The sequence below is a fragment of the Pezoporus flaviventris genome, unplaced genomic scaffold (assembly GCF_033815535.1).
Source record: "Pezoporus flaviventris isolate CSIRO_AGI_PZ_B2104156 unplaced genomic scaffold, CSIRO_AGI_Pfla_v1 ptg000145l, whole genome shotgun sequence".
Taxonomy (NCBI): domain Eukaryota; kingdom Metazoa; phylum Chordata; class Aves; order Psittaciformes; family Psittacidae; genus Pezoporus; species Pezoporus flaviventris.
The window spans coordinates 590,328-615,453 of NW_026892693.1; the positions used below are offsets into that span (position 1 = coordinate 590,328).

The 25,126-nt window shown below is 58.5% G+C and overlaps 2 protein-coding genes across 3 annotated transcripts; one reads left to right on the forward strand and one right to left on the reverse strand.

Moving 5' to 3' along the window:
- Positions 1-110: 110 nt before the first annotated feature.
- On the reverse strand, positions 111-10,751 carry TKFC (triokinase and FMN cyclase). 2 transcript variants are annotated; one of them, XM_061479300.1, is made up of 18 exons: positions 10,748-10,751; positions 4,465-4,493; positions 4,196-4,385; positions 4,017-4,127; positions 3,503-3,684; positions 3,349-3,427; positions 3,170-3,259; positions 3,033-3,067; positions 2,852-2,936; positions 2,676-2,765; positions 2,474-2,590; positions 2,238-2,357; positions 1,990-2,127; positions 1,355-1,461; positions 1,172-1,275; positions 1,056-1,089; positions 419-508; positions 111-317 (listed from the first exon to the last, which is right to left on the reverse strand). In XM_061479300.1, the coding sequence occupies exons 2-18, from the start codon at positions 4,468-4,470 to the stop codon at positions 165-167; spliced, it is 1,731 nt and encodes a 576-aa protein (XP_061335284.1). In that variant the 5' UTR covers positions 4,471-4,493; positions 10,748-10,751; the 3' UTR covers positions 111-164. The 2 variants fall into 2 exon arrangements, with proteins under 2 accessions (XP_061335284.1, XP_061335283.1); XM_061479299.1 differs by lacking the exon at positions 10,748-10,751 and having other exon boundaries at positions 4,465-4,788.
- Positions 6,736-24,912, forward strand: DDB1 (damage specific DNA binding protein 1). Its single transcript, XM_061479297.1, has 27 exons — positions 6,736-6,827; positions 8,365-8,513; positions 8,626-8,742; positions 10,765-10,986; positions 13,459-13,573; positions 13,685-13,782; positions 15,281-15,439; positions 15,777-15,860; positions 16,003-16,119; positions 16,468-16,570; positions 16,726-16,801; positions 17,424-17,532; positions 17,714-17,892; positions 17,979-18,142; positions 18,220-18,327; positions 18,992-19,199; positions 19,953-20,048; positions 20,253-20,364; positions 20,888-21,011; positions 21,659-21,823; positions 22,190-22,284; positions 22,421-22,591; positions 23,341-23,450; positions 23,603-23,772; positions 24,038-24,140; positions 24,454-24,577; positions 24,744-24,912. The coding sequence occupies exons 1-27, from the start codon at positions 6,767-6,769 to the stop codon at positions 24,825-24,827; spliced, it is 3,423 nt and encodes a 1,140-aa protein (XP_061335281.1). The 5' UTR covers positions 6,736-6,766; the 3' UTR covers positions 24,828-24,912.
- Positions 24,913-25,126: the final 214 nt, after the last annotated feature.

Genomic DNA, 25,126 nt, shown 5'->3' on the forward strand with positions numbered 1-25,126 from the left:
AGGAAGCACAGGATCCCTGCTCCCCTTCCCCTGCTGCATCCCCACCGCCCCAGCCCTCGCCCAGGGGATGGAAGCTCTGGAGCAGCTTTAGGAGGACCACAAAGGTTTATTGAGGGTACTGGGAGAAGGGGGGGGGTCAGAAGTGAGATGCAGCCCCCCCCCCCTCAGCTCTGCAGCCCCTCCAGCACCGCCTTGAGCACTGCAGCCACGGCCACAGCCCCCGGGTCGGGCTGCAGCAGCCGCGCTGAGCTGATGTAACTGGCTCTGCCCGCCCCGGCCTCCATGTGCTTGGTGGCCTCTGCTGCAGCCTCCGCGCTCTGCAGGGATAAAGGGGATGGGGTCAGGACACCAAAGGGGTTCCCACATCCCATTCCCAAGCCAGCCCGGCGCTGGGATCCCCCCTCCACACACACGGTACCTGCACAGCGTTGGTCAGCACGGGCAGCAGCTTGGCACCGGGGCTGCGCAGGGGGTGCAGAGCCTGGGCTGCAGCACACAGAGAGTCCAACTGCAGAGATGGGGAAGGGGCTGAGAGCTGGCTGGGGGCAGCCTGGATTGTGGCTCTACCCCACGTGGAGGCATGGGATGGGTTGGGAAGGGAGCTTAAAGTTCATCCAGCTCCAACCCCAACACCTCCCACCTGTGTGTCCAACCTGGCCTTGAGCACTGCCAGGGATGGGGCAGCCACAGCTTCTCTGGGCACCCTGTGCCAGCGCCTCAGCACCTTCCCAGGGAAGAGCTTCTGCCTAAGAGCTCATCTCAGTCTCCCCTCGGGCAGGTTCAAGCCATTCCCCTTGGCCTGTCCCTACATCCCTTGTCCCAAGCCCCTCTCCAGGTTTCCTGCAGCCCCTTCAGGCACTGGAGCTGCTCTCAGGTCTCCCCTTCAGGAGCCTTCTCTTGTCCAGGCTGCCCCAGCCCAGCTCTCTCAGCCTGGCTCCAGAGCAGAGCTGCTCCAGCCCTCGCAGCAGCCCCACAGCCTTGCTCCAACAGCTCCACATCCCTCTTGCACTGCGGACCCAAATCCCAAGTGCATCCCCCAGGACACCAGCACTCACCATTGTCCTGTCCCCCGGAGCAGCACCTCCGTACCTGTGTGGGATGCAGGAGAGGGTCAGCGGGACCCTGCAGAAGGTGTGGGGATCCCGGGGGTGCCATGGCCATGCTCACTCACCTCTGCATGGCTTCAATGCCCGCATCCATGGCATCAGCCCACGCTGGGAGCTCGGTGCTGCGGAGCAGGGGCCGGGCGGCCGCCGTCAGGAAGAGCCCATAGAGCTGTGGGGCACTGGGGGTGAGGGCCCGGCCGGTGTCACCGCTGGGGGGTGAGGTCCCCTCCTGCCCCCCCTGCACTCACCACGCCGGAGGAGCCCCCCATCTTCTCCAGCAGGAGGTCAGCCAGGGCCGAGAGGAGCTGGGCTGGGGCTGCTGGGGGGGGCCGGGCACGGATCCACTCCTGGATGGCTGCAGGGAGGAGATGGGAACAGGCTGGGAGGGAGGGAGCCCTTGGATCTGGGGGGGGGGGGGGGAAGTGACCCCCCTGGGCCATGGGGACAAGCAGGGAGACCCCCCCAATGCCTTGGGGCAGCTGAGACTGGGTTCCTAAAGGGGCTTTCACCAAGGGGAATGGCTTGAACCTGAGACTGAGCTGAGCTCTGAGGCAGAAGCTCTTCCCTGGGAGGGTGCTGAGGCGCTGGCACAGGGTGCCCAGAGAAGCTGTGGCTGCCCCATCCCTGGCAGTGCTCAAGGCCACAGGGGCTTGGAGCACCCTGCTCCGGTGGAAGGGGTCCCTGCCCGTGGCACTGGATGAGCTTGAAGCTCCCTTCATCCCAACCCATTCCATGACTCCATGATTCAGGTACCCTGAAGGGAGAACTCAACAGCTCAGCGTTCCCTGCTCCCCCCAAGAAAACGGAAGCCCCCGCTCGCAGGAGCTGATCCCTGGGGTGCCCTCTCCCCATAACTCCCTGCCCCACATCCCCCAGCACCCACCTCGAGCAGCTCGAGCGTGCGTGTGGCCGCAGTCCCCATCCCCTGCCTGACGGTCCAGCTCGTTGAGCCTGTCCTGCATGGCGAGCAGGGTGCTGCACACCAGCTCCAGCACCCGCTGCACCCGCGCCGCACCGGGCCCTGCGAGGAGGAGGCATCGCCCTGCTCATCCCGGGCTGGATATGGGGAAACCAAGGCATGGGGAGGTGATGGTTCCAAAGGGATCCAAGCTCCCTGCTGCTGCCTCCTACCTGAGCTGGCCTCATGCTGTGTGGTCCCCGCTCCCTCCTTTGGTGCTGGCAGCTCCTGTCTGTGGCTCGTGGCAGGCGCCGCAGCCAGGTTGGGCCATGCCATGGCCGTGGTCTTGGCATCTGGAGAGGCAGGAGGTGAGTGCTGCCACCCCCCCCCCCCCCCAAGGACCACACCGGATGCGTGCGGTCCTGAGCATCCCCATCACCTGGGGACAGCCCCAGCAGCAGGCGCTCACCAATGAGCCCCACCAGCTCCTCGTCCACCAGCATGAGGGTGAGGGACACCCCGGCCATCTCCAGCGCCGTCATGAAGGAGCCCACCAGTGCCCTGGCGATGCTGAGCCCTCGTCTCTCTGCGGCCATGGAGGGAGGTCCATGAGCAGCAGCAGCAGCAGCAGGAGCAGAGCAGGGGGATGGAGTGGAGCCCCCGGCACTCACCCAGGCAGCGCACAGCAACCCCGGCCACGATGCCCAGCTCCAGGCAGGACAAACCACCCAGGTTGTTCACCACCAGCACCACGGAGGCTCCTGCAGGGGAGGAGCAGAATGAGACCCTTTGCCTATGGGGTCTGGGGGGGGGGGGGGGGGTTGGAGGAGGGTGAAAGGGGGCTCACCAGGGCTCAGGGGGAGGTGGGAGGCATTGGAGGGGTCTGTCATGTGGGCCAGCATCATCTCCACCGCCTCATCCGCTGTCAGCATCTAGGGGGATAGTAGGGGGACAACGGGGGGACATTGAGGGAAGAGTTGGGGGGGATCTGGAGAGCATTGGGGGGGACCCAGCAGGACCCCGCTCACCTTCATCCTGCGCACTCCTGCCTCACCGTGGATCCCTGCGGAGATAGGGCAGCATCAGCCCATGTCGTGGCCCCCTCCAGCACCAAGGGATGCCTGTCCCATGCGGAATGGGGGGCACACGGGGGGCAGCTCCTCACCCAGGCCCAGCTCCATCTCATCAGCAGCCAGCTGGAAAGTGGGTTTGGAGCCGGGAACGCTGCATGGGGACAGGCTGAGCCCCAGGGTACCTGCGTGGGGAGGTTACGTGGGGCTGATGGGGGGCTCTGCTTTGCCAGGGGTGAGGCTCAGCATCCCCCTAAGGGTGCCCCCCACCTACCCAAGCCTTTGGCAGCCGCTGACACCTTCTCCACGATCTCATCCAAGCTCGCTCCTGCCTCAGCCAGAGCTCCTGCGACCTGCCAAGAGCACCACGGGTAAGGACCATCACCCCCGGCACCCCGGATCCCACATTCCCATTGGATCCTGGCCACCTTATGGATGAGGACGGTGCCGCAGAGCCCGCGGCGCCCGGCTTTCTTCAGCGTGGCGAAGGCGCTGTCGTCGCCCACCACCACCATGCGCACGTCGGCCCCCTCTGCCCGCGCCCGCTCCAGCGCCAGCCCGAAGTTGAGCCGGTCCCCGGTGTAGTTCTTGACGATGAGGAGGGTCCCGGCTGCGGTGGGACATGGGATGGGTTGGGGGGAGCGAAGCCCAGATGTGCAGGATGGGCTCAGGATGCTGGAGATGGGGATTGTGGCCATGCGGGCGGCTGAGGTGGGTGCTGAGGGCAATGGGGCAGGGGTTGTGGGGAGGGGGTAGCCCAGGGAGTGGGGTCTTCATTGGGACCTCTCCTTCTTGGGGAAGAGGGGAACCATGAGCTCAGTTGTTGCTTCCTAGGGGACAGGGTCTCCACAGCCCTCAGTCACGGAACCATGGGATTAGGGAACCCTGGAATCAAGGAACCCTGGAATCAAGGACTGCTTTGGGTTGGAAGCTCATCCCTACCTGCCCCAGCCTGTGTCACGGCCCGGATGGCAGCCAGGATGCTGCCCACAGCCGGAGAGGTGAAGACGGCTCCAGCCACCACACCAGTGAGCATCCCCTTCCCGATGTACCCTATGGAAGGGGATAGGGAGCTCAGAGCTGCGCCAGGGAATGCCGGCTCGTGGTGGTGAGGCACTTACCTGCATGGGCGGGCTCGTGGCCAGAGCCCCCCCCGGAAAGCAGAGCCACCCGGCCCCGGATGGCCACCAGGTCAGCTCTTAGGGCTACCCGGTGGCCCTGCAGCAGCTGCAGCCCCGGGTTGGAGGCCACCAGCCCGGCCAGAGCATCGTCAGCGCAGGCCGGCACCGAGTTCACCAACTTCTTGGGGACCTGGGGGCACAAAGGGGTGACACAAAGGGGTAACATGGGGACCCCATAGCAGTGTAAAGGGGGTGGGGGGGGGGCTCACCTCCATAGGGCAGCGTGGTGGTGGTGGTGGTGGTGATGGATCCCTCGCAGCTGCAGCTCAGAGTCCAAGGGGCTGAGGCAGGGCAAGGTCCGCTGCCGGCGGGGACACGGGATACGGTGGCACGGGGACAGCGCCTGATCGGGGAGAGGGGTTCAGTGTGGTCCTGCACGGGGATAACGTCTGGGATGGGGCAGGATCAGGATGGGGATAACCCCCAAAGCAGGGACCTCAACCAGGGGGATGGGGAGAGGATGGGGAGGAACGAGTCCTACAGCAGACACCCTCTTATGGGGATGGGAACCAGGGTGGGAGCATCCCCAAAGCGGGGACCCCCTCATGGGGATGGGAACCAGGGTGGGAGCATCCCCAAAGCAGGGACCTCCTCAATGGGATGGGGACCTGGGGACCGGGATGAAAGCATCCCCAAAGTGGGGACCCCCTCATGGGGATGGGGGCCTGGGGACCAGGGTGAAAGCATCCCCAAAGCGGGGACCCCCTCATGGGGATGGGAACGTGGGGACCGGGATGAAAGCATCCCCAAAGCGGGGACCCCCTCATGGGGATGGGGACCTGGGGACCAGGGTGAAAGCATCCCCAAAGCGGGGACCCCCTCATGGGGATGGGGACCAGGATGAAAGCACCCCCAAAGCGGGGACCCCATCATGGGGATGGGGACCTGGGGACCAGGATGGAAGCATCCCCAAAGTGGGGACCCCCTCATGGTGATGGGGACCTGGGGACCAGGATGGGAGCATCCCCAAAGTGGGGACCCCCTCATGGGGATGGGAACGTGGGGACCGGGATGAAAGCATCCCCAAAGCGGGGACCCCATCCTGGAGATGGGGACCTGGGGCCCGGGATGAAAGCATCCCCAAAGCAGGGATCCCATCCTGGCTTGGGGACCAAGGTAGGAGTGAGCCCTCCCCCCCCCCCCCCCAAAAAATAGGGACCCATGAATGGGGTTGGGGGGACCAGGATGAGAGCACCCCTAAAGCAGGGACCCCATCATGGGGTAGGGGAGGACCATGATGGACACCCCCCCCCCCCCCCAAAGTGACCACTCCTGTGTTAGAGGGGAGCACCCCCAAGCTGGATCCCCCTCCTGGGGGAAAAAGGAAGGGGGGGGGCACTATCCATTGGGAAGAGCGGTCCAGCGGGGATGCACCCCCAAGCAGGGATCCCCTTTATGGGGTGTGGAAGGACCGGGGTGGATGCTCCGCCCATCAGGGACCCCCTCCTCAGCGGGGACCCCTCCCGGAGTGTGTGTGTTGGGGGGATCCATTCCAAGGGGATCCATCTCATACGGATCCATCCCATAGGGATCCATCCCATAGCAATCCATCTCATATGGATCCATCCCATAGAGATCCATATCATAGGGATCCATCCCCTACGGATCCATCCCGTAGGGATCCATCCTATACGGATCCATACCATAGGGATCCATCCCATACGGATCAAACCCATACGGATCCATCCCGTACGGATCCATCCCTTAGGGATCTATCCCGTACAAATCCATCCCATAGGGATCCATCTCATTGGGATCCATCCCATAGGGATCCATCCCGTACGGATCCATCCCATAGGGATTCATCCCAAAGGGATCCATCCCTTACAGATCCATCCCTTAGGGATCTATCCCATACAAATCCATCCCATAGGGATCCATCTCATTGGGATCCATCCCATAGGGATCCATCCCGCACGGATCCATCCCATAGGGATTCATCCCAAAGGGATCCATCCCGTACGGATCCATCCCGCACGGATCCATCCCCTCCGGGTCCATCCCAAAGGGATCTATCCCGTACGGATCCATCCCATAGGGATCCATCTCATTGGGATCCATCCCATAGGGATCCATCCAGCACGGATCCATCCCCTCCGGGTCCATCCCGCACGGACCCATCCCAAAGGGATCTATCCCGTACGGATCCATCCCCTCTGGATCCATCCCATAAGGATCCATCCCAAAGGGATCTATCCCGTACGGATCCATCCCATAGGGATCCATCCCAAAGGGATTTATCCCGTACGGATCCATCCCCTCCGGCTCCATCCCCACCGCAGCTCAGCCCCCTCCTCCTCCCGTCTCCTCTGCTCCTCGGGGTCCTCCAAGCAGCCTAGAGCGGCCCCGCGCGCCTCACTTCCGGCTGACGTCAGGGCGGCGGGCGGAAGCGGCGGACAGGCCGCGCTAGGCCGCGCTCCCGGTGCGCGGCTCCGTTCCTGCTCCCCGGTTCCCGAACCCCCCCCCTTCCCCTTCCCGGCCCTCCCGAACCCCCCCCCCCCCGCCGCCACCATGTCCTACAACTACGTGGTGACGGCGCAGAAGCCCACGGCCGTCAACGGCTGCGTCACCGGTACCGCCGGGGGGCCCGGCCTAACGGCTGCGGAGCCGGGGCCTGTGTGGCCTATGGGGGGGGGGGGGGGTATTGGGGTTCATGGGGGTCAATGGGGCACCGGGGGGGTGGAGGGGGCTGAGGCCTTGTGGGGGTATTGGGGGCGTCTGTGGGGCACTGCGGGGGTCTGTGGGGCACTGCGGGGGTCTGTGGGGCATTGTGTGGTGGGGGAAGTGGGGTATTGGGGGGGGTCTGTGGGGCATTGGGGGGGTCTGTGGGGCACTGCGGGGGTCTGTGGGGCACTGTGTGGTGGGGGAAGTGGGGTATTGGGGGGGTCTGTGGGGCATTGGGGGGGTCTGTGGGGCATTGTGTGGTGGGGGAAGTGGGGTATTGGGGACGTCTGTGGGGCATTGGGGTGTGTGTGGGGCATTGTGTGGTGGGGGAAGTGGGGTATTGGGGGCGTCTGTGGGGCATTGGGGGGGTCTGTGGGGCACTGCGGGGGTCTGTGGGGCATTGGGGGGGTCTGTGGGGCATTGTGTGGTGGGGGAAGTGGGGTATTGGGGGGGTCTGTGGGGCAGTGTGTGGTGGGGGAAGTGGGGTATTGGGAGGCTCTGGGGCACTGCGGGGGTCTGTGGGGCATTGTGTGGTTGGGGAAGTGGGGTATTGGGGGGGTCTGTGGGGCACTGTGTGGTGGGGGAAGTGGGGTATTGGGGGGGTCTGGGGTGTCTGTGGGGCATTGGGGAGGTGTGTGGGGCATTGTGTGGTGGGGGAAGTGGGGCACTGGGGTGGCATTAGGGGGTCTGTGGGGCATTGCGGTTGTGAGGCATGGGGGGGAGCTGTGGGGTGGGGGGAAATGGGGCACTGGGGAGGTCTGTGGGGCACTGGGGGTCTGTGGGGTATTGCATGGTGGGGTCTGTGGGGCATTGGGGGGGTCTGTGGGGCATTGGGGGTTGTGAGGCATGGGGGGGACCTGTGGGGTGGGGGGAAATGGGGCACTGGGAGGGCATTGGGGTATTCTGTGGGGCTTTGGGGGGGTTGTGAGGCGTGGGGTGGGGGGAAATTGGGCGGGGGGGGCATTGGGGAGCTGTGGGGTGCTGGATGGGGGAGTCAGGGGGTTCCTTGAGGTCCATGGGGGGGTGTGAGTTCACAGTGGTACCCTGGGGGGTGCAGAGGTGGGGGGGCTGTGGGGTGCCCGGGGGTCTGTAGGTGTGTTAGGGGGCACTGGGGGGAGCAGGGGAGGGGACTGAGTTTGTTGGGGTTCTGTGGGGCACTGGGGAGATGGGGACTTGGGACAGGGGCCAAGGGGGGTGTACTCTGGAGAGGGGGTCCACTGGAAAGAGCCCCGGGAATGAAGCTCCAGGGGGACAATGAGAACTCAGAGCCCAGGGGATGGGTCCTGAGGGAGCTGGCACTTGTGGGAGGAAGAAGCTGCGCTTTTGGGATGCTGTGGCTGGGGGTTATGGACCGGACTGCCCCGGTTGTTCAGTGTCACCGCCCCACGTTGTCCCCTTGTCCCATCCCTGTGCCTCAGCCGTGGTTTCTCCTCCCTGCTCTCCAGGACACTTCACCTCGGCAGAGGATTTGAACCTGCTCATTGCCAAGAACACGCGGCTGGAGATCTACGTGGTGACAGCAGAGGGGCTGAGGCCCGTCAAGGAGGTGGGGATGTACGGCAAGACAGCGGTGATGGAGCTCTTCCGCCCCAAGGTGGGTGTGCTGTGGGGCCAGGGACCTTGCCGTGGGGAGGAAGGGGCCGGGGACATTGGTGCCCTTGGCTCTGACACCCTCCTCAAGGCTCGTCGCTGCTCTGCTTTGGCAGGGGGAGAGCAAGGACTTGTTGTTCATCCTGACAGCCAAGTACAACGCCTGCATCCTGGAGTACAAGCAGAACGGAGACAACATTGATATCATAACCCGAGCGCATGGCAACGTGCAGGTGAGCGGAGCTGCAGAACCTGGGAGGCAGCAGTTCCCGTCCTTTGGGGTGGGCTGGTGATGGGGTTTGACCTTCTTAACGCCTGATTATGGAGTTATGGGGGTCCAGCTCTGGGGGCAGCAGCACAAGAGGGACCTGGAGCGAGGCCAGAGGAGGCCGTGGGGCTGCTGCGAGGGCTGGAGCAGCTCTGCTCTGGAGCCAGGCTGAGAGAGCTGGGCTGGGGCAGCCTGGAGAAGAGAAGGTTCCTGAAGGGGAGACCTGAGAGCAGCTCCAGTGCCTGAAGGGGCTGCAGGAAACCTGGAGAGGGGCTTGGGACAAGGGCCTGTAGGGACAGGCCAAGGGGAATGGCTTGAACCTGCCCGAGGGGAGACTGAGATGAGCTCTGAGGCAGAAGCTCTTCCCTGGGAGGGTGCTGAGGCGCTGGCACAGGGTGCCCAGAGAAGCTGTGGCTGCCCCATCCCTGGCAGTGCTCAAGGGCAGGTTGGACCCAGGGGCTTGGAGCAAGCTGCTCCGGTGGAAGGGGTTTGGGTTGGAGCTGGATGAGCCCTTCCAACCCAACCCATCCCATGATCCTGTGTTTTATTTAGGAACATCCATCTTCAACTGGATGAGGTTGCTCAGAGCCCTGTTTCTCATGACCTTGAATGTTTTAAGAGATGAGGCACCTATCACCTCTGTGGGCAGGCTGTACCAGTGCCTCAGCACCAGAATAATAAGGTTCATTTGAGATACTCCTCTCACAAAGAGAATTAATGCTCAAAACTCAACATAAGGTGGAATTCTCCCTGGGAAATGGCTTCTTTGGTATTTCGTGACTGGGTTGGTACACCCTGCACACCAGAACCATGGCTGCTGGAGTTAATCCTCCCACCCCACCCATACAGCATCATTAAGAATTGTCTATATTTTCCATTATTCTGTTTTATGTAGATGAAAATGGCCTTTCTGAGCAGGTCCCAATTCCATATGGTCCTTGGCTTTCCATTAGTCACTAGCTAAATGCTTTCCATCACTTGTCAAGCCAAAATATCTTCCATCTGTTTCCAAGCACTGAGCCTCTGCTGATTGCCTGTTGCTGAAGCTGAGCAGGGGGTTATGGGCAGGAGATGTAGGTGGACATGTCCCATCAGTAGCATGTCAGTGTGTTTGGGGAGAAGCCTTTAATCTTCTTATGGCACAGTTCTGCTTCGTGGCATATGGAGATGCTGATACCAGCCCCCAGTGAGTAACGGTGAGGGGCCTGTGGAGGCTGATAACGGGGTGTCCTGGTTATCAGGAGGGTGATTTTTGGTTGTGGGTATCAAAGTGCTTCACAGCAGTGGGGGGCATCACTTTCCATCGGCTCTAGGAAAGCAATGGGGCTCTGAGGTCACTCAGGAGAGAGCTGGGGTTAGGAAACCAGTCAGGTTCTGCTCCTGGAATGCCTCGCTCCCAGGAAAGAGCAAGTTCCTGCTACAGGAGCTGTGATGGGAAGGTGTGGAGACCTCAGAGCAGCTTCCAGTGTCTGAAGGGAGCTACAAGGATGCTGCAGAGAGACTCTTCATCAGGGATGGGAGTGATAGGACAAGGGGTGATGGGTTCAGACTGAAACAGGGGAGGTTCAGGTTGGAGATAAGGCAGAAGTTCTTCCCTGTGAGGGTGCTGAGGCGCTGGCACAGGGTGCCCAGAGAAGCTGTGGCTGCCCCATCCCTGGCAGTGTTCAAGGCCAGGTTGGACACAGGGGCTTGGAGCAAGCTGCTCCAGTGGAAGGTGTCCCTGCCCGTGGCAGGGGTTGGACCTGGATGATCTGAAGGTCCTTTCCAACCCAAACCATTCCATGATTCCATGACTTGCTGCTTAAGGCAGGAGATGCCTCAATTGCCTTTGGTACCACCTATTTAAACACCCACTGGGAGGTGTGCAGGGAGTTGTTCCTCAAGCCAGGGGGTGGTAACTCTTGTACCTGCTCTTCTCCAGCCCCAGACTGGGATCTCTTATCTAACCTCTCTTTCTCTCTCCCCTCTCCATGGATCCCTGGCTCAGGATCGCATCGGCCGCCCCTCGGAGACCGGCATCATCGGCATCATTGACCCCGAGTGCCGCATGATCGGCCTGAGGCTCTATGATGGCCTCTTCAAGGTCATCCCCTTGGACAGGGAGAACAAGGAATTAAAGGCTTTTAACATCCGCCTGGAAGAGCTCCAAGTCATCGATGTGAAGTTCCTCTATGGCTGTCAGGCTCCCACCATCTGCTTTGTCTACCAGGTACCTTGATTTCAATGGGCAGAGGCACCAGGCAAGGGCTTGGAGCAGTAGAAGTGTCCTGGGGCTACCAGCAGGCAGTGCTTGGGATGGAACAAGAGGTGGTTCTGCCCTCCTGCAGGCTCGTTGTGTAGCTGAGGAAAGTCCATTTTCCTCTGGGCTGCTTTTTTCCCTTCCTGGGCTTGAGGAAACAAGACTCCCATAGGAAAACTGAGGAGCTGATGCCTCAGATGGGACCATTTCCTTGTTAAACATGGGGTGCATGGATCTTCCCAGCAAGTGCTGAGCACAGTTAGAACCAGGGTCCTGTTTCCTGCAGGCATTGCAGTGAGACCTGAGCCTTCCCCTTAAAAAAGAAGGGAATGTCTTGTGTGGCCACTCAGGAGTGTAAAGAGAGGCCATCCCCTCTCCTCTTGCCTGGGTCCTCACAGAGGCAGTGTTTGTAGGCCCTTCTCCTGCTTACTTTGACCTAAAGAGCCTTTGCTGTGCTGACTGAGCAAGGGATTATCTTTGCTGTGTCAAATTCCAGCCCAGGCTGGGCTTAGCTGGAAGTTCCTGGTGCAGCAGCACATGGGATCTGCTGTGAGCTTAGTTCTGCTTCACGGTGGCAAACTCCTACCATGAGAGCTTCTGTGCAACAACAGAGACTTGGTTATTCCCTATCTGGGTGCTGTGGGATGCACCCCCCCCCAAACAGTTACTGAGTAAAAGCATGGGGAAGAAACCCCTTTGTCACCATGGGCCTGGGAATGCAGCTCCAGGGCAGGGCAGTTCTCCTGTGCCCTGTGGTAGCTCTCAAGAGCATTGAAAAGGAGAGCTTGGTGACCCCATGTAGTGAGCCAGTGAAGTCTTAACCTGTGAAGATGCCAGATCTCTGGATAAAGCAGCAGAGCTGTTAATAGATCACTCATTCTAAGCGTGTAGAACACAAAGGAAGAGTAAATTAATAGCTTGCTCCATGTCTAACCCTTAATCCAGGTTTTCTCCTCGCAGCAGGAGCGAGGTGGAAGCTCTGCCTGACTCATTGAGCCTTACATAAAGCTCTGGCTCTGTTTTAGGCCCTAGGGTGTCTGAATCGTGTGTGTGGAGAGGGGGATGTTTCCAAGCTGCTGCTTGGCTTCCTTCTCAGTTTATCAATCATTACCATAGGATTTGGACCGAAGAGAATTACCGGGAGAGGATGTTTGTGCCGTTGGGAAACAGGAGGAAGGTGCCACAAAAAAAAAAGGGGGAAGTTGGTAAAAACAGATGCAGAAAAAGGCTCCAGAGCTGCTGTGGGGTGGAGCGAAAAGGTGCAGAAACGGCAGTGGTTTCCTCAATGCCTCCTCTGCCCTTTTCACAGCCCCACTTCAGCTTTCTCCTCCCCACGGAGCTGTTTCTCCTTCAGCTTCCCCTTCTCTATCAGCCTGTGCTGCTCTTTGCATCCCTCGGGCTCTGGAGCATCATCAGTGAGGATGTTTCATAGAATCCCAGCCTGGTTTGGGTTGGAAGGGAGCTTAAAGCTCATCCAGCTCCAACCCCTGCCACGGGCAGGGACGCCTTCCACTAGAGCAGCTTGCTCCAAGCCCCTGTGTCCAACCTGGCCTTGAACACTGCCAGGGATGGGGCATTTGCCAGGATCTCAGATCTGGAAGGTGGTGGCATAACAAATGAAGGGGTGAACACCTCTTTATAGCCTCTTTTGTGGCCAGCATCACTAAAGAAATGTGGTTCCCTCTGATTTAGAGCTTTGTCTTAGCATCTTAGACATGAAATAGGTCAGAGGATTATGTTCAAAGCCCTCTGTGTGCTTTGGGTGCTCATATATCTTCTCTTCATACGGGTTCCCAAGTGCCTGTTAGCACAGACCCACCTTCCCCATAGTGGGGTGTTGATTTGGGGGGCCTCTTCTCCACCCACCACACAGTGAAGCCCACATGGAATTGCTCCCATGCCGACCTTTCCACACATCAGGTAAGGTTGGAATCACCCACTGGGCTTGGAATACTGGAATGGCAGAGCCTTCAGGGGGATTATTCCCCAAGCAGGTGATGCTTCCTCAGGAAATGAGGCTGAAAGGCCTGAGGAGCATCAGATGGGAGCTCAGTGGCACCTGCATTGCTGCAGCAGCAGCTGGATTCCTCAGCTGAAGCTGGGGGTGATGGTGATAGTGTAATGCCACTTGTGCCCAGATGAATACAAGTCCTAGCAAAATCACTTGTCTGAACCCACAAAAAGCAGGTTTCAGCCTCTTTTTGGCCCAGGGATTTATTCAGAGCTTGTCCTACACCAGGATAAGGCGAAGGAGAACATCAGGGGGTGTTCGGACACGTTGGGTGGTTTGTGGGAGGATGAAGAGGAGGGGGTGGACGAGGTGGGAAGCCTCGGGATGGGGCTCTTGCAGATGAGGTGGAGCCTCCTTGCCTCGCAGGTTGGAGTCTCAGTGCACCCAAGCCTATGGCCATTGTGCATCATGCCCCGTGGCTTCTCTTTCAGGACCCTCAGGGTCGCCACGTGAAGACGTACGAGGTGTCCCTGCGCGAGAAGGAGTTCAACAAAGGGCCCTGGAAACAGGAGAACGTGGAAGCTGAAGCCTCCATGGTCATTGCAGGTTGGTTCCTCTCTGTCAGAGATCTTCCCTCCTGCTCCTTCCTCCAGGCTGAGCACCTCAGCCCTGCTGCAGAGCTTCTCCAATGAGCCCTTTATCTTCTCCCCTGCGCAGTGCCAGAGCCTTTCGGAGGCGCGATCATCATTGGGCAGGAGTCCATCACCTACCACAACGGAGACAAATACCTGGCTATAGCTCCACCTATCATCAAGGTGAGTGCCTGCTGAGATCCAGAAATGCATCCCTTGCAATTCCTCCTTTCCCAGGCATCTCTTAAGAGTCCTGCCAGGGTATTGGGCTGCTTGGAGTCATGAATTCAACTGCTGTTGTCTCCAGGTTTAGTCTAATAGGGCCACTCACTCCCAGACTGGGTTTGGTGTGTGTGTTTCACACCTGTCTGTGGTTCTGGGGGCCGAGGGACGTGTGATCCTTGTATTGGTGGCTCTGCCTCTGTGGAGTGCATAGAAATGGTGCAGTAAGGCTGAAATCATGCCTGGGCCCCAGAGAAAGGGCTTAATCAGGATGCAGAGCATGTTTTGGGCATGGGTCCAGGCCAGAGCCTGCTTTCATTTCAAGCAGGAAAAGATCTGAAAGAGCCCCTTGGAGACCTGAGTCCACCAGTGTGTGACTGGGGCACTTGTTTAAAGGGAGACAGAGCTTGTGACAGAGGCTGAGCTTGTGGCTTTTGTCAGAGGGATGGACCAGTTCTCACACTGAAACGGTGCAGGAAACACAAATGGCACAGCTGAGGTGCCACTTGGGGCTGAAAGAGGCTGGAGCTGGGATCAGAAGCTCCTTTTAAGCTGGGAATAACAATGGGCTAGGAAAGAGGAATAAATCTGGAGTAAAGAAGTCCTAATGCTGCTGCCTGAATGCTACAGGCTCTCAAACTGCTACTGGAGCTCTGTGATGGAGATACTGGAGCAGGCAGAGCTTTGACCTGCAGGCACGTCTGTGCTGAGGCCAGTGGGATGTTTGCATCCAATAAAGATCTGCAAGATGAGGAATTTCTTAAACCAGAACCAAATCTGTTGGCAGGAGGCCAGGCTGCATCCATCTGCAGAGCTTGGGGCTGGAGATGCAGCAGAGCTTGGAGCTCTGCAGGTCCCAGGTAGCATCCCTGAGTCCACAGAAGGGGCAGCGTTTGGAGAACAGGCTCTCTGAGGGCATCTTGCCTGGGCTGTGAAGAAGCCAGTGACATGAGAGGGGCTTTACAAGGGCCTGTAGGGACAGGCCAAGGGGAATGGCTTGAACCTCCCAGAGGGGAGACTGAGATGAGCTCTTAGGCAGAAGCTCTTCCCTGGGAGGGTGCCCAGAGAAGCTGTGGCTGCCCCATCCCTGGCAGTGTTCAAGGGCAGGTTGGACAGAGGGGCTTGGAGCAAGCTGCTCCAGTGGAAGGGGTCCCTGAGTGATGGACCTAGGAACTGGATGAGCTTTAAGCTCCCTTCCAACCCAACCCATCCCGTGATCCTGTGTTTAATTTAGGAACATGAGATGGTTCCTAGTGCCTGAAATGAGACTGTTTGAGCACAGGTTGTGGTTGTGGTCGCTGAGACAGATGGCTGAAGGGTGGATCCACAGGAGAAGTGGGTCTTTGCCATGGTTACAGCCAGCACAAGGTGGATGTGCTCGTTCCCTTCAGGCATGGGCAGAGATGGTCCAAGATGCCCCTTTGGGTATCCTAAAACTTCCCTCTTCCTTTCCATGCAGCAAAGCACAATCGTGTGCCACAACCGGGTGGATCCCAATGGATCCCGTTACTTGCTGGGGGACATGGAAGGACGCCTCTTCATGCTGCTCCTGGAGAAGGAGGAGCAGATGGATGGCACTGTCACCTTGAAGGACCTGCGCGTGGAGCTGCTCGGCGAGGTAGGACCTGGCCGCATCGTGTGGCCCTGTCACTTCTCACCATGGGGCTGGGAGGCTCCATAGGATAGAAGTGCTCCACAGAGGGCTGGTTTGGAGCCTGACACGGGTGCTGTGTCACAGTTGTCCTGGACAATTCCCTTTGTGAGCACCTCAAAGTCTGCACCATCTTCCCAAGGTTTTCCCTGGTGCTTATGTGCTATCCCTGGGAGAAGCTTGGCCTCTCCATCCTGTGCCCAGGGTCTTCCTATGGGGCTGCACCTCAGATGTGCTGCTTGTGGGGTGTGACAGGGTCCTTCTCACGCCCGTGATGCTTCAGCTGCATCTTCTCCCTTCCCAGACATCCATAGCAGAGTGTTTGACCTACCTGGACAACGGAGTTGTGTTCGTTGGCTCTCGCCTTGGGGATTCCCAGCTTGTGAAGGTACAGTGTGCTCAGACAGGGGTTTGCACCCGTGTCTTTTCATCTGGGGTGTATGTGGATCAGTTTTCCTTCCCCTTGTCTGCTCTAAACCCTTTCCACATGGTCTTGCGTGTCGTGAGCTGACCATTGGGTCAATTCACAGCTCAACGTGGACAGCAACGAGCAGGGCTCCTACGTGGTGGCCATGGAGACCTTCACCAACCTTGGGCCCATTGTTGATATGTGTGTGGTAGACCTGGAAAGACAAGGCCAAGGGCAGGTAATGCTGCTTCTGCTTTGCTTTGCTTGGTGTCTGGGCCAGGCTCATGGATGCACGTGGGTTGTCCATGGGAGGAAAAGACCACAGATGGTTTCCTGGAGGATCTCAAAGTCTTCTCCAGCTGCAGGGATGGTATTGAAGAGTGATATGAGTGGGAAGGCTAATTCTTGGGCAACCCTGTTCATGAGGCAAGGGTTGTCTTTGTGCACCAGGGGAAGAGCAGCTGCCAAAAGCCTTCCTTTGGGAAGTGAAGAGGGGTTCCCCATCTCCCTCTGAACCCATTGCTACAGGGAGGAGCGGGGCAGCTTCCCTGGAATGGTGGGTAAAGATCACCTCCTTTTCCTGCAGCTGGTCACATGCTCAGGTGCATTTAAAGAGGGCTCCCTGCGGATCATCCGGAATGGCATTGGGATCCATGAACACGCCAGCATTGACCTGCCAGGGATTAAAGGTGTGTGAGCTCCTCAGTGCTGGCACGTACAACCCGCAGCCTCAGAGGGGACACATCATGTGCAGGGGCTGAGGCTGGGATGGGGGGCAGGTGCTTGGCACCCACCAGCTCTTGGAATACTCCCTGGGAGCCAACCTGTGGGCTCTTTGTTGCAGGATTGTGGCCCCTGAGGTCGGATTCTCATCGGGAGACAGACAATACGTTGGTGCTGTCCTTCGTTGGCCAGACCAGGTGAGCTGGGGTTAAGGCTGAGCTGGGCTCTCAGCTGCATATTGGAGCAGGATCATAGGATAGTTAAGGTAGGGTTGGAAAAGACTTTAAGATCATTCAGTTCCAACCCCTAACGTGGGCAGGGACACCTTCCACTAGAGCAGCTTGCTCCAAGCCCCTGTGTCCAACCTGGCCTTGAACACTGCCAGGGATGGGAGTGCAAATACCACTTCTTTGGGCAACCTGTGCCAACACCACCCTCACAGTGAAGAGCTTCCTTATCTCCAACCCTTTTCAGTTTGAACCCATCACCCCTTGTCCTGTTGTTACAGTCCCTCTGCAGCATCCTTGTAGCCCCCTTCAGACACTGGAAGCTGCTCTGAGGTCTCCTGCAGCTTCTCTTCTCCAGGCTCAACAGCCCCAGTGTTCCCAGCCTGGCTCCATATGGGAGCTGCTCCAGCCCCTGAGCATCCTCGTGGCCTCCTCTGGACTTGCTCCAGCAGCTCCGTGTCCTCCTGATGTTGGGGACACCAGCACTGCACACAGTGCTGCAAAAGGGGTCTCAGCAGAGCAGAGGAGAGGGGCAGAATCACTTCCTGCACCCATATCTAATGATACAACAGGAGTTCTCTTTCTTGCTTAGGGTTCTTATGTTAAATGGAGAGGAGGTAGAAGAGACAGAGCTCACAGGGTTTGTGGATGATCAGCAGACCTTCTTCTGTGGCAATGTGGCACACCAGCAATTGATCCAGGTAAATCCAGTTCTAAGGCACTGCAGATATGTCTCTTGTGGTGATCCCACATCCCTTATTGATGTTGGGCTAACCTAGACCTGCATTGCTTCCCTGGGGCAGGGTTTGGTGTCCTTCCTTGGGCCGGTGTGGGAAGGAAGGTGATGTTCTAGCTCTGAGCAAAGGGGTTCTCTCTCCCCAGATCACCTCTGCCTCTGTGAGACTGGTTAGTCAGGAGCCCAAAGCCCTGGTGAGTGAATGGAAAGAGCCCAATGGCAAGAACATCAGCGTGGCTTCCTGCAACAGTAACCAGGTCGTGGTGGCTGTGGGACGAGCCCTGTATTACCTGGAGATCCGACCCCAGGAGCTCAGGCAGATCAGGTGGGTGCAGGTCTCCCATCCCAACCTGAGGGCTCTCAGCCTCTCCTGTCTGCCTTTGGGCTCAGGATGGACACTTCTGCTTCCAGCTGCACAGAAATGGAGCATGAAGTTGCCTGCCTGGACATCACCCCTCTGGGGGACAGCAATGGGATGTCCCCGCTGTGTGCAATCGGGCTCTGGACTGACATCTCTGCCCGCATCCTCAAGCTGCCTTCCTTTGAGCTGCTGCACAAAGAGATGCTGGGAGGAGGTAGGAATCTCCTGGCGGTGCTGGGTGGTGCTGGGGGAGTCCTGGCTGACATCAGCCTTCCCTTGTGCTCCCTGCAGAAATCATCCCTCGCTCCATCCTGATGACGACCTTTGAGAGCAGCCACTACCTCCTGTGTGCCCTGGGGGATGGAGCGCTCTTCTACTTCGGGCTCAGCCTTGAGACAGGTGAGTACAGGGCCCAGCACTGAGAGGGGTGCTGGGGAGGGAGGCTGGACTCGTGCCCTCTCATGTGCTTCATGTGTTTTCTGTCATCCTTCTCGAGAGCTCTCTTTCGTAGAATCATGGAAGGGGTTGGGATGAAGGGAGCTTAAAGCTCCTCCAGCTCCAACCCCAACCCCTTCCACTGGAGCAGCTTGCTCCAAGCCCCTGTGTCCAACCTGGCCTTGAGCACTGCCAGGGATGGGGCAGCCACAGCTTCTCTGGGCACCCTGTGCCAGCGCCTCAGCACCCTCCCAGGGAAGAGCTTCTGCCTCAGAGCTCAGCTCAGTCTCCCCTCGGGCAGGTTCAAGCCATTCCCCTTGTTCTGTCCCTACAGGCCCTTGTCCCAAGCCCCTCTCCAGGTTTCTTGAGGCACTGGAGCTGCTCTCAGGTCTCCCCTTCAGGAGCCTTCTCTTCTCTGGGCTGAAAAAGCCCAATTTTGCCTTGTGTTCTCGCTGTGACTGGGTTGTGCTCAGGCTGTGGGCAGTGGGAATGAACTGTGGAGAAAGGAGATGCATGGATGCTTACACCCATTCCTTAGCTGCCCTGTGCTGACAGCAGGATGCATTTGCCCCATTGCCCTCTGCCATGCTCCTCCTGTGGCACCCAGCACCAAGCTCCTCTCCCACAGGTTTGCTGAGTGACAGGAAGAAGGTGACCCTTGGCACCCAGCCCACTGTCCTGAGGACCTTCCGCTCTCTGTCCACCACCAACGTGTTTGCCTGCTCCGACCGTCCCACCGTCATCTACAGCAGTAACCACAAGCTGGTCTTCTCCAACGTCAACCTGAAGGAGGTGAACTACATGTGTCCCCTCAACTCGGATGGCTATCCTGACAGGTGAGTCTGCTCCTTGCCTTGTGGGGCGTGGGCTGGGGAGGGTTGGCTTGTGGAAAGGGATCCAAAACGCAAGCACAGCCTGGGGGAGACGGCATGGAGCAGCCTGAGGAGAAGGACTTGAGGGTTTGGGGTGAGGAGAAGCTCCCCATGACCTGGCTGCAGTGTGTGCTTGAGCCCGGAAACCCTCCATGTGCTGGGCTGCACGCCCAGAGCGTGAGCTCCGGGAGGTGATTCTGCCTCTCTGCTGCCCCCTGGGGAGACCTTGGAGCTGCTCCCGTGCCTAAAGGGGCTGCAGGAAACCTGGAGAGGGGCTTGGGACAAGGGCCTGTAGGGACAGGCCAAGGGGAATGGCTTGAACCTGCCCGAGGGGAGACTGAGATGAGCTCTTAGGCAGAAGCTCTTCCCTGGGAGGGTGCTGAGGCGCTGGCACAGGGTGCCCAGAGAAGCTGTGGCTGCCCCATCCCTGGCAGTGCTCAAGGCCAGGTTGGACACAGGGGCTTGGAGCAAGCTGCTCCAGTGGAAGGGGTTGGGGTTGGAGCTGGAGGAGCTTGAAGCTCCCTTCCAGCCCAACCCAGGCTGGGATTCTGTCCTGGGATCAGCAGTTTTGAGGGGTGTGGAGGAAAGGGAGGTTCTTGACATGCCACCTGCCTTTGACAGTCGGACTTGATGACCTTAAAGGTCTTTTCCAGCCCAGGTGATCCTGTGATTCTATGCTACAAGCACCAGTGCTCGTGTGTTTTTGTTTCCTTACAGCTTGGCATTGGCCAACAACAGCACCCTGACAATTGGCACCATTGATGAGATCCAGAAGCTGCACATCCGCACCGTTCCCCTCTATGAATCACCCAGGTGAGCTGGAGAAGGAGCCTGGCTCGAAGCTCCATGCTCTGCTGCATGGGGGGAGCTTTGGGGGCAAGACTTCACGGTCACTGTTGTGGTGGTGGCCTTGTGCTGAGAGCGCTCTGGACAAGCAAACAGCTCTGTCTCCAGAGCCTCCGTGCTCTCCTTGCAGTGGCCTGTCCTGCCTCTCACCCAGCTCAATTTGTCCCGCAGGAAGATCTGCTACCAGGAGGTGTCCCAATGCTTTGGGGTGCTCTCGAGTCGTATCGAGGTGCAGGATGCCAGTGGAGGCACCACTGCACTCAGACCCAGCGCCAGCACCCAGGTGAGGGGGAGCTGCAGATCATCCTGAGCTCTGGGCTGGGGGTTTCCTAGCTCCTCAGGCCAACACACGATGCAGATCACCCTTGACAGTGTGCTCTTGCAAAGCTCTGAGTGCAAGCTCTCCCTTTGGCAGCCTGAGAGGAGATGGGGTGGTGAGAGACCTCCCAGGGCCCTCTGGCAGCCTCAGCATCCCTGTTGTGTGCGGTCACCTTTGGGTGCTGCTCCTTCAGGCTTCCTACAGGCTTCCATTTGGTCTCCAGTGGTTTCCTTCTGGCAGGGATGCAGCATAAGTGGTCTTCAAGGCCAGGAGCACTGGTGGAAGCTACAACAGTGTGTAAATAATGCTGTGGATGCTGTTGCTCAGCTCTCCTGCAGGGAGTGTGTCCCTTTACTTGGGCCCAGGGAGCTCCTTGGGTCACCTTCTGTCCCATTCCTTTTCCTGGTCTCTGGCTGCCTCAGCCCATGTGGAGCAACGTGAGGACATGGTGATAGCCCAAGGATGTGACTGACTCTCTGTGTCCTAGGCCCTCTCTAGCAGTGTGAGCACCAGCAAGCTGTTCTCCAGCAGCACAGCCCCCCACGAGACATCCTTTGGAGAGGAGGTGGAGGTGCACAACCTGCTCATCATAGATCAGCACACCTTTGAAGGTACCAACCCCAAATGTTGCCTCTGCCAGACTCCTGTTTTCTCCTCCAGGACAAGCCCATGAGCGTGGGGCTGAGTTTGGTGATGGGGAGATCTGTGATCTCGCATCTGAAGGGGGGCCTGTAGGGATGCTGGGGAGGGACTCTTCATGAGGGACTGCAGTGACAGGACAAGGGGTAACGGGTTCAAACTGAAACAGGGGAAGTTTAGATTGGATCTAAGGAAGAAGTTCTTTACTGTAAGGGTGCTGAGGCACTGGAATGGGTTGCCCAGGGAGGTTGTGAATGCTCCATCCCTGGCAGTGCTCAAGGCCAGGTTGGACAGAGCCTTGGGTGCCATGGTTTAGTGTGAGGTGTCCCTGCCCATGGCAGGGGGTTGGAACTGGATGATCTTAAGCTCCTTTCCAACCCTAACTATTCTATGTTTCTATATTCCTTTGGACAGAGTGTGTTTCCTGGTGGAGTATCAGCCCCAGGGCACATGTTTAAGGCATAGTGGGGTTTGATAGCACAAGGTGGTGGTGGGAGACAGGAGATGGGATCTACTTGGGACACGTGTTAAGTTTTCAGCCTGCTCTACTTGGAGGTGCTGCCTAGCAGGAAGGAGCTGGGAGGACTCAGTTGTCTCCTGCCTCTCCCTCTGTGCACAGTGCTTCACGCTCACCAGTTCCTACAGAACGAGTACGCCCTCAGCCTGGTCTCCTGCAAGCTTGGCAAGGACCCCAACACCTACTTCATCGTGGGCACTGCCATGGTGTATCCCGAGGAGGCAGAGCCCAAGCAGGGCCGCATCGTGGTCTTCCACTACTCCGACGGTAAGAGCGAGGTCTTCTCCTGGGGCCGAGCTCAGCTGCTTGAGATGGGTGCAGAGATGAGCTCCTCACACCCAAAAGGTCTCGTGTGCCAGGAGCAGGTAGAGCTCTACCAGAGGGTCCTGCTCTAAGCTGCCCATAGACAGGATCTGTAGGGGCTGCCACTGCTCCCATCTCTTAGAGAAGCCCAGGAATCCTTTGCCAGGATCCTGGGATTCCTTTCTCAGTGGCTGCCCCTGCTGTCATCTCACTTCTTGTGTTACTTGCCCACAGATCCTCTAAGAGAACGATGTTTAGAGCAGCTCCCTTTGCCTTGCCACCCTTGGGAATGCAAGGGGAATAACCATGGGGTGCATGGCTTTATTCCAGGGAAGCTGCAGAGCCTGGCTGAGAAGGAGGTCAAGGGAGCTGTGTATTCCATGGTGGAATTCAATGGGAAGCTCTTAGCCAGCATCAACAGCACGGTAAGGCTCTTGCAAGACCCTACCTGGTTTTGGGAACACCTTTGGCTGTCAGTCAGGTCCCTGATCCCTATGGAGGAGCCTGTCCTGGCTGCTGTGGGGTGTCCATGGTGGCTCAGAGCACCGTCCCTGCCTTCAGGTGCGCCTCTATGAGTGGACAGCCGAGAAGGAGCTGCGCACGGAGTGCAACCACTACAACAACATCATGGCTCTCTACCTGAAGACCAAAGGGGACTTCATCCTGGTGGGAGACCTCATGAGGTCCGTGCTCCTCCTCGCATACAAGCCCATGGAAGGGAACTTCGAGGAGGTGCGTTGGAGGTGATGGAAGAAGGAGTCTGGCTCAGCCCACCTTGAAGGCGCAGAGCTCAGAGCAGCTCCCATGTGTGAAGGGGGCTGCAAGGATGCTGCAGAGGGATTCTTCATCAGGGACTGGAGTGATAGGATGAGGGGTGATGGGTTCAGAGTGAAAGAGGGCAAGTTCAGGTTGGATGTAACCTGCTCTCGTGGAACGTGTCCCTGCCCGTGCCAGGGGGTTGGAACTGGAGGAGCTTTAAGGACCTTTCCAACCCAAACCCTTCTATGATCTAGGGCTGTGCAATGAGGGCAGCATCACCCAGGCATGCTTCCACATGGATGCCTGTGCTTTGTGGAGCAATGTGGACCTGGGCAATGTACCAGCAGCCTGGAGAAGAGCATGCTCTGGGTACATGCTTGCTGCCTGCCAGGGTTGGGAGCTGCCATCTGGAGTGCCCGTTGTCCAGTTGGAAGAGCTCAGCGTGACCATAGCTGCAGCTCTGGCAGTGGGAGGATGGAGCAGGCACTTCCTCTGTTAGGCTTTGGGCTCTCTGGGTTTGAAATGGGAATGCTGTGGCATCACCTGAGCACCACATGGGCCATGTCCAGAAGGCACTTGGTGCCTTTCCCACTCAGCTGCTTCAGCCAGCAGAGAGGCCAGGCTGGATCCTCGCTCCGAGTGGTGGTGCTGGGTGGAATGATGATGCTGGATGACAGTTAAAGCCATCTGGGCTCACTGGGTCTCCTCTTGTGCCCTTCCAGATTGCCCGGGACTTCAATCCAAACTGGATGAGTGCTGTGGAGATCCTGGACGATGACAACTTCTTGGGAGCAGAGAATGCTTTCAACTTGTTTGTGTGCCAGAAGGACAGGTGAGCTGCAGGGACAGGACCTTCTGGTCTCCTCCACATCCCACCTAGGGGCAGGGAAGCTGGGAGAGGAGCGTATCCAGCTCTGAGGAGCGAGGTGGGGAGAGCAGGGCAAGGTCTCGGGTCCCCCCAACGCAGGGTGCTTTGCCTTGCAGCGCGGCCACGACCGATGAGGAACGTCAGCACTTGCAGGAGGTGGGCTTGTCCCACCTGGGAGAGTTTGTCAATGTCTTCTGCCACGGATCTCTGGTCATGCAGAACCTGGGTGAGACCTCCACACCGACCCAGGGCTCGGTTCTCTTCGGCACAGTCAATGGCATGATTGGTAAGGGCCTCATCCTGAACGGAGGGCAGGAGGTGCCGTCCCTGCTGCTGATCCTGGGCTGGGTTCCCTCACGCCTCTGTTCTTCTCCATTCCTCACCCGTAATCCCTTCAGAAACCTGCTTTTCCCTCTGGATTGCTTCCAGAAGAGGGAAGTCCTCTGGGTCTCCTTGAGCACTTCCTTATCCCATCTCTCCCAGCGCAGTTCCAGTCCCAGGAGGCTGCTGGGATGAGCCCTGATTCTTTACCTCTGCTTTCCCCTTAACAGGCCTGGTGACCTCGCTGTCAGAGAGCTGGTACAACCTCCTCTTGGACATGCAGAACAGGCTGAATAAAGTCATCAAGAGTGTGGGCAAGATTGAGCATTCCTTATATCCTTCCACCATTCCCTCTGGAGCCTGTGCCTGTGGGGTGCTGGGGGGGTTTCTTCCTGTTGGGATGCTCTGGTTGGGGTGGACATCAGCTGGAGAGGGTGGTTGTGAGGTCTTTAGGTGCCAGCACAGGGCTTTGTGCTCATAGAGGAGGTAGGGATGGGTCTCTTTTGGGGGGAGTTTGAGGTTCAATCTGGCTTGGTAGTGGCACTGGCAGCCTGGGGCATCTTCTGTGCTCCCCACCAGGGCTGGGTTTATTATTCCTTATGGATTGGGCTTATTCCCTATGGATTTGGCTCCTTGACTGTGGTACCTGGAGATCGTTTCACACCGAGCGCAAGACGGAACCAGCCACGGGGTTCATCGATGGCGACCTGATCGAGAGCTTCCTGGACATCAGCAGGCCCAAGATGCAGGAGGTGGTGGCAAACTTGCAGGTGAGCTGGGGTTCCTCCCTCTTAGATCCTTCACAATCCCACTCTGGAATCCAGGCTCTGCTAAAGGAATAGATCCCAGTTGTTCCCTTCCTCCACGGCCATGAACTGGGACTGTTCTTGAGCTCTTCCTGCTGCCTCCAAGCTCTGAGCCCTCCTCTCCTTGCAGATCGATGATGGCAGTGGCATGAAGAGGGAAGCCACCGTAGACGACCTCATAAAGATCGTGGAGGAGCTGACCCGGATCCATTAGCAGGATTCAGGTTCATTCCCAACCACCTTCCTCCATGGGGAGCAAAGGAATCTTCCCCCCCACAACCCCTGCACCAAACACCAACCATGGGGGCCGTGGAGGCTCTGGAGGGGATCCAGCTTCTCTGGGGGGTTGTTCCTCAGCCACTGCCTCATCTCCTGCTTGGATTTAGGGCTCCTATGGACTCTGCTGCCCCGGAACTGGTCGCTGTGCTGGGGCTGATGGGATTCCCTGGCCTGGATTCCCTCTTCATCGCTGTCTTTAGCATCTTGTTCCTTCTTTCAGTTTTGCTTTGGATT

Bases quoted from the DNA above. Each gene is read 5' to 3' on its own strand.
- TKFC (XM_061479300.1), bottom strand. The intron at 1,276-1,354 runs GTGAGTGCAGGG...AGTGCCCCACAG, and splicing joins TGGGGGGCTCCTCCGGCGTG to CTCTATGGGCTCTTCCTGAC. The intron at 318-418 runs GTACCGTGTGTG...TTATCCCTGCAG, and splicing joins TGCTGACCAACGCTGTGCAG to AGCGCGGAGGCTGCAGCAGA.
- DDB1 (XM_061479297.1), top strand. From the start codon at position 6,767: ATGTCCTACAACTACGTGGTGACGGCGCAGAAGCCCACGGCCGTCAAC. The intron at 10,987-13,458 runs GTACCTTGATTT...CTTCTCTTTCAG, and splicing joins CCATCTGCTTTGTCTACCAG to GACCCTCAGGGTCGCCACGT. The intron at 21,824-22,189 runs GTAAGAGCGAGG...GCTTTATTCCAG, and splicing joins GGTCTTCCACTACTCCGACG to GGAAGCTGCAGAGCCTGGCT.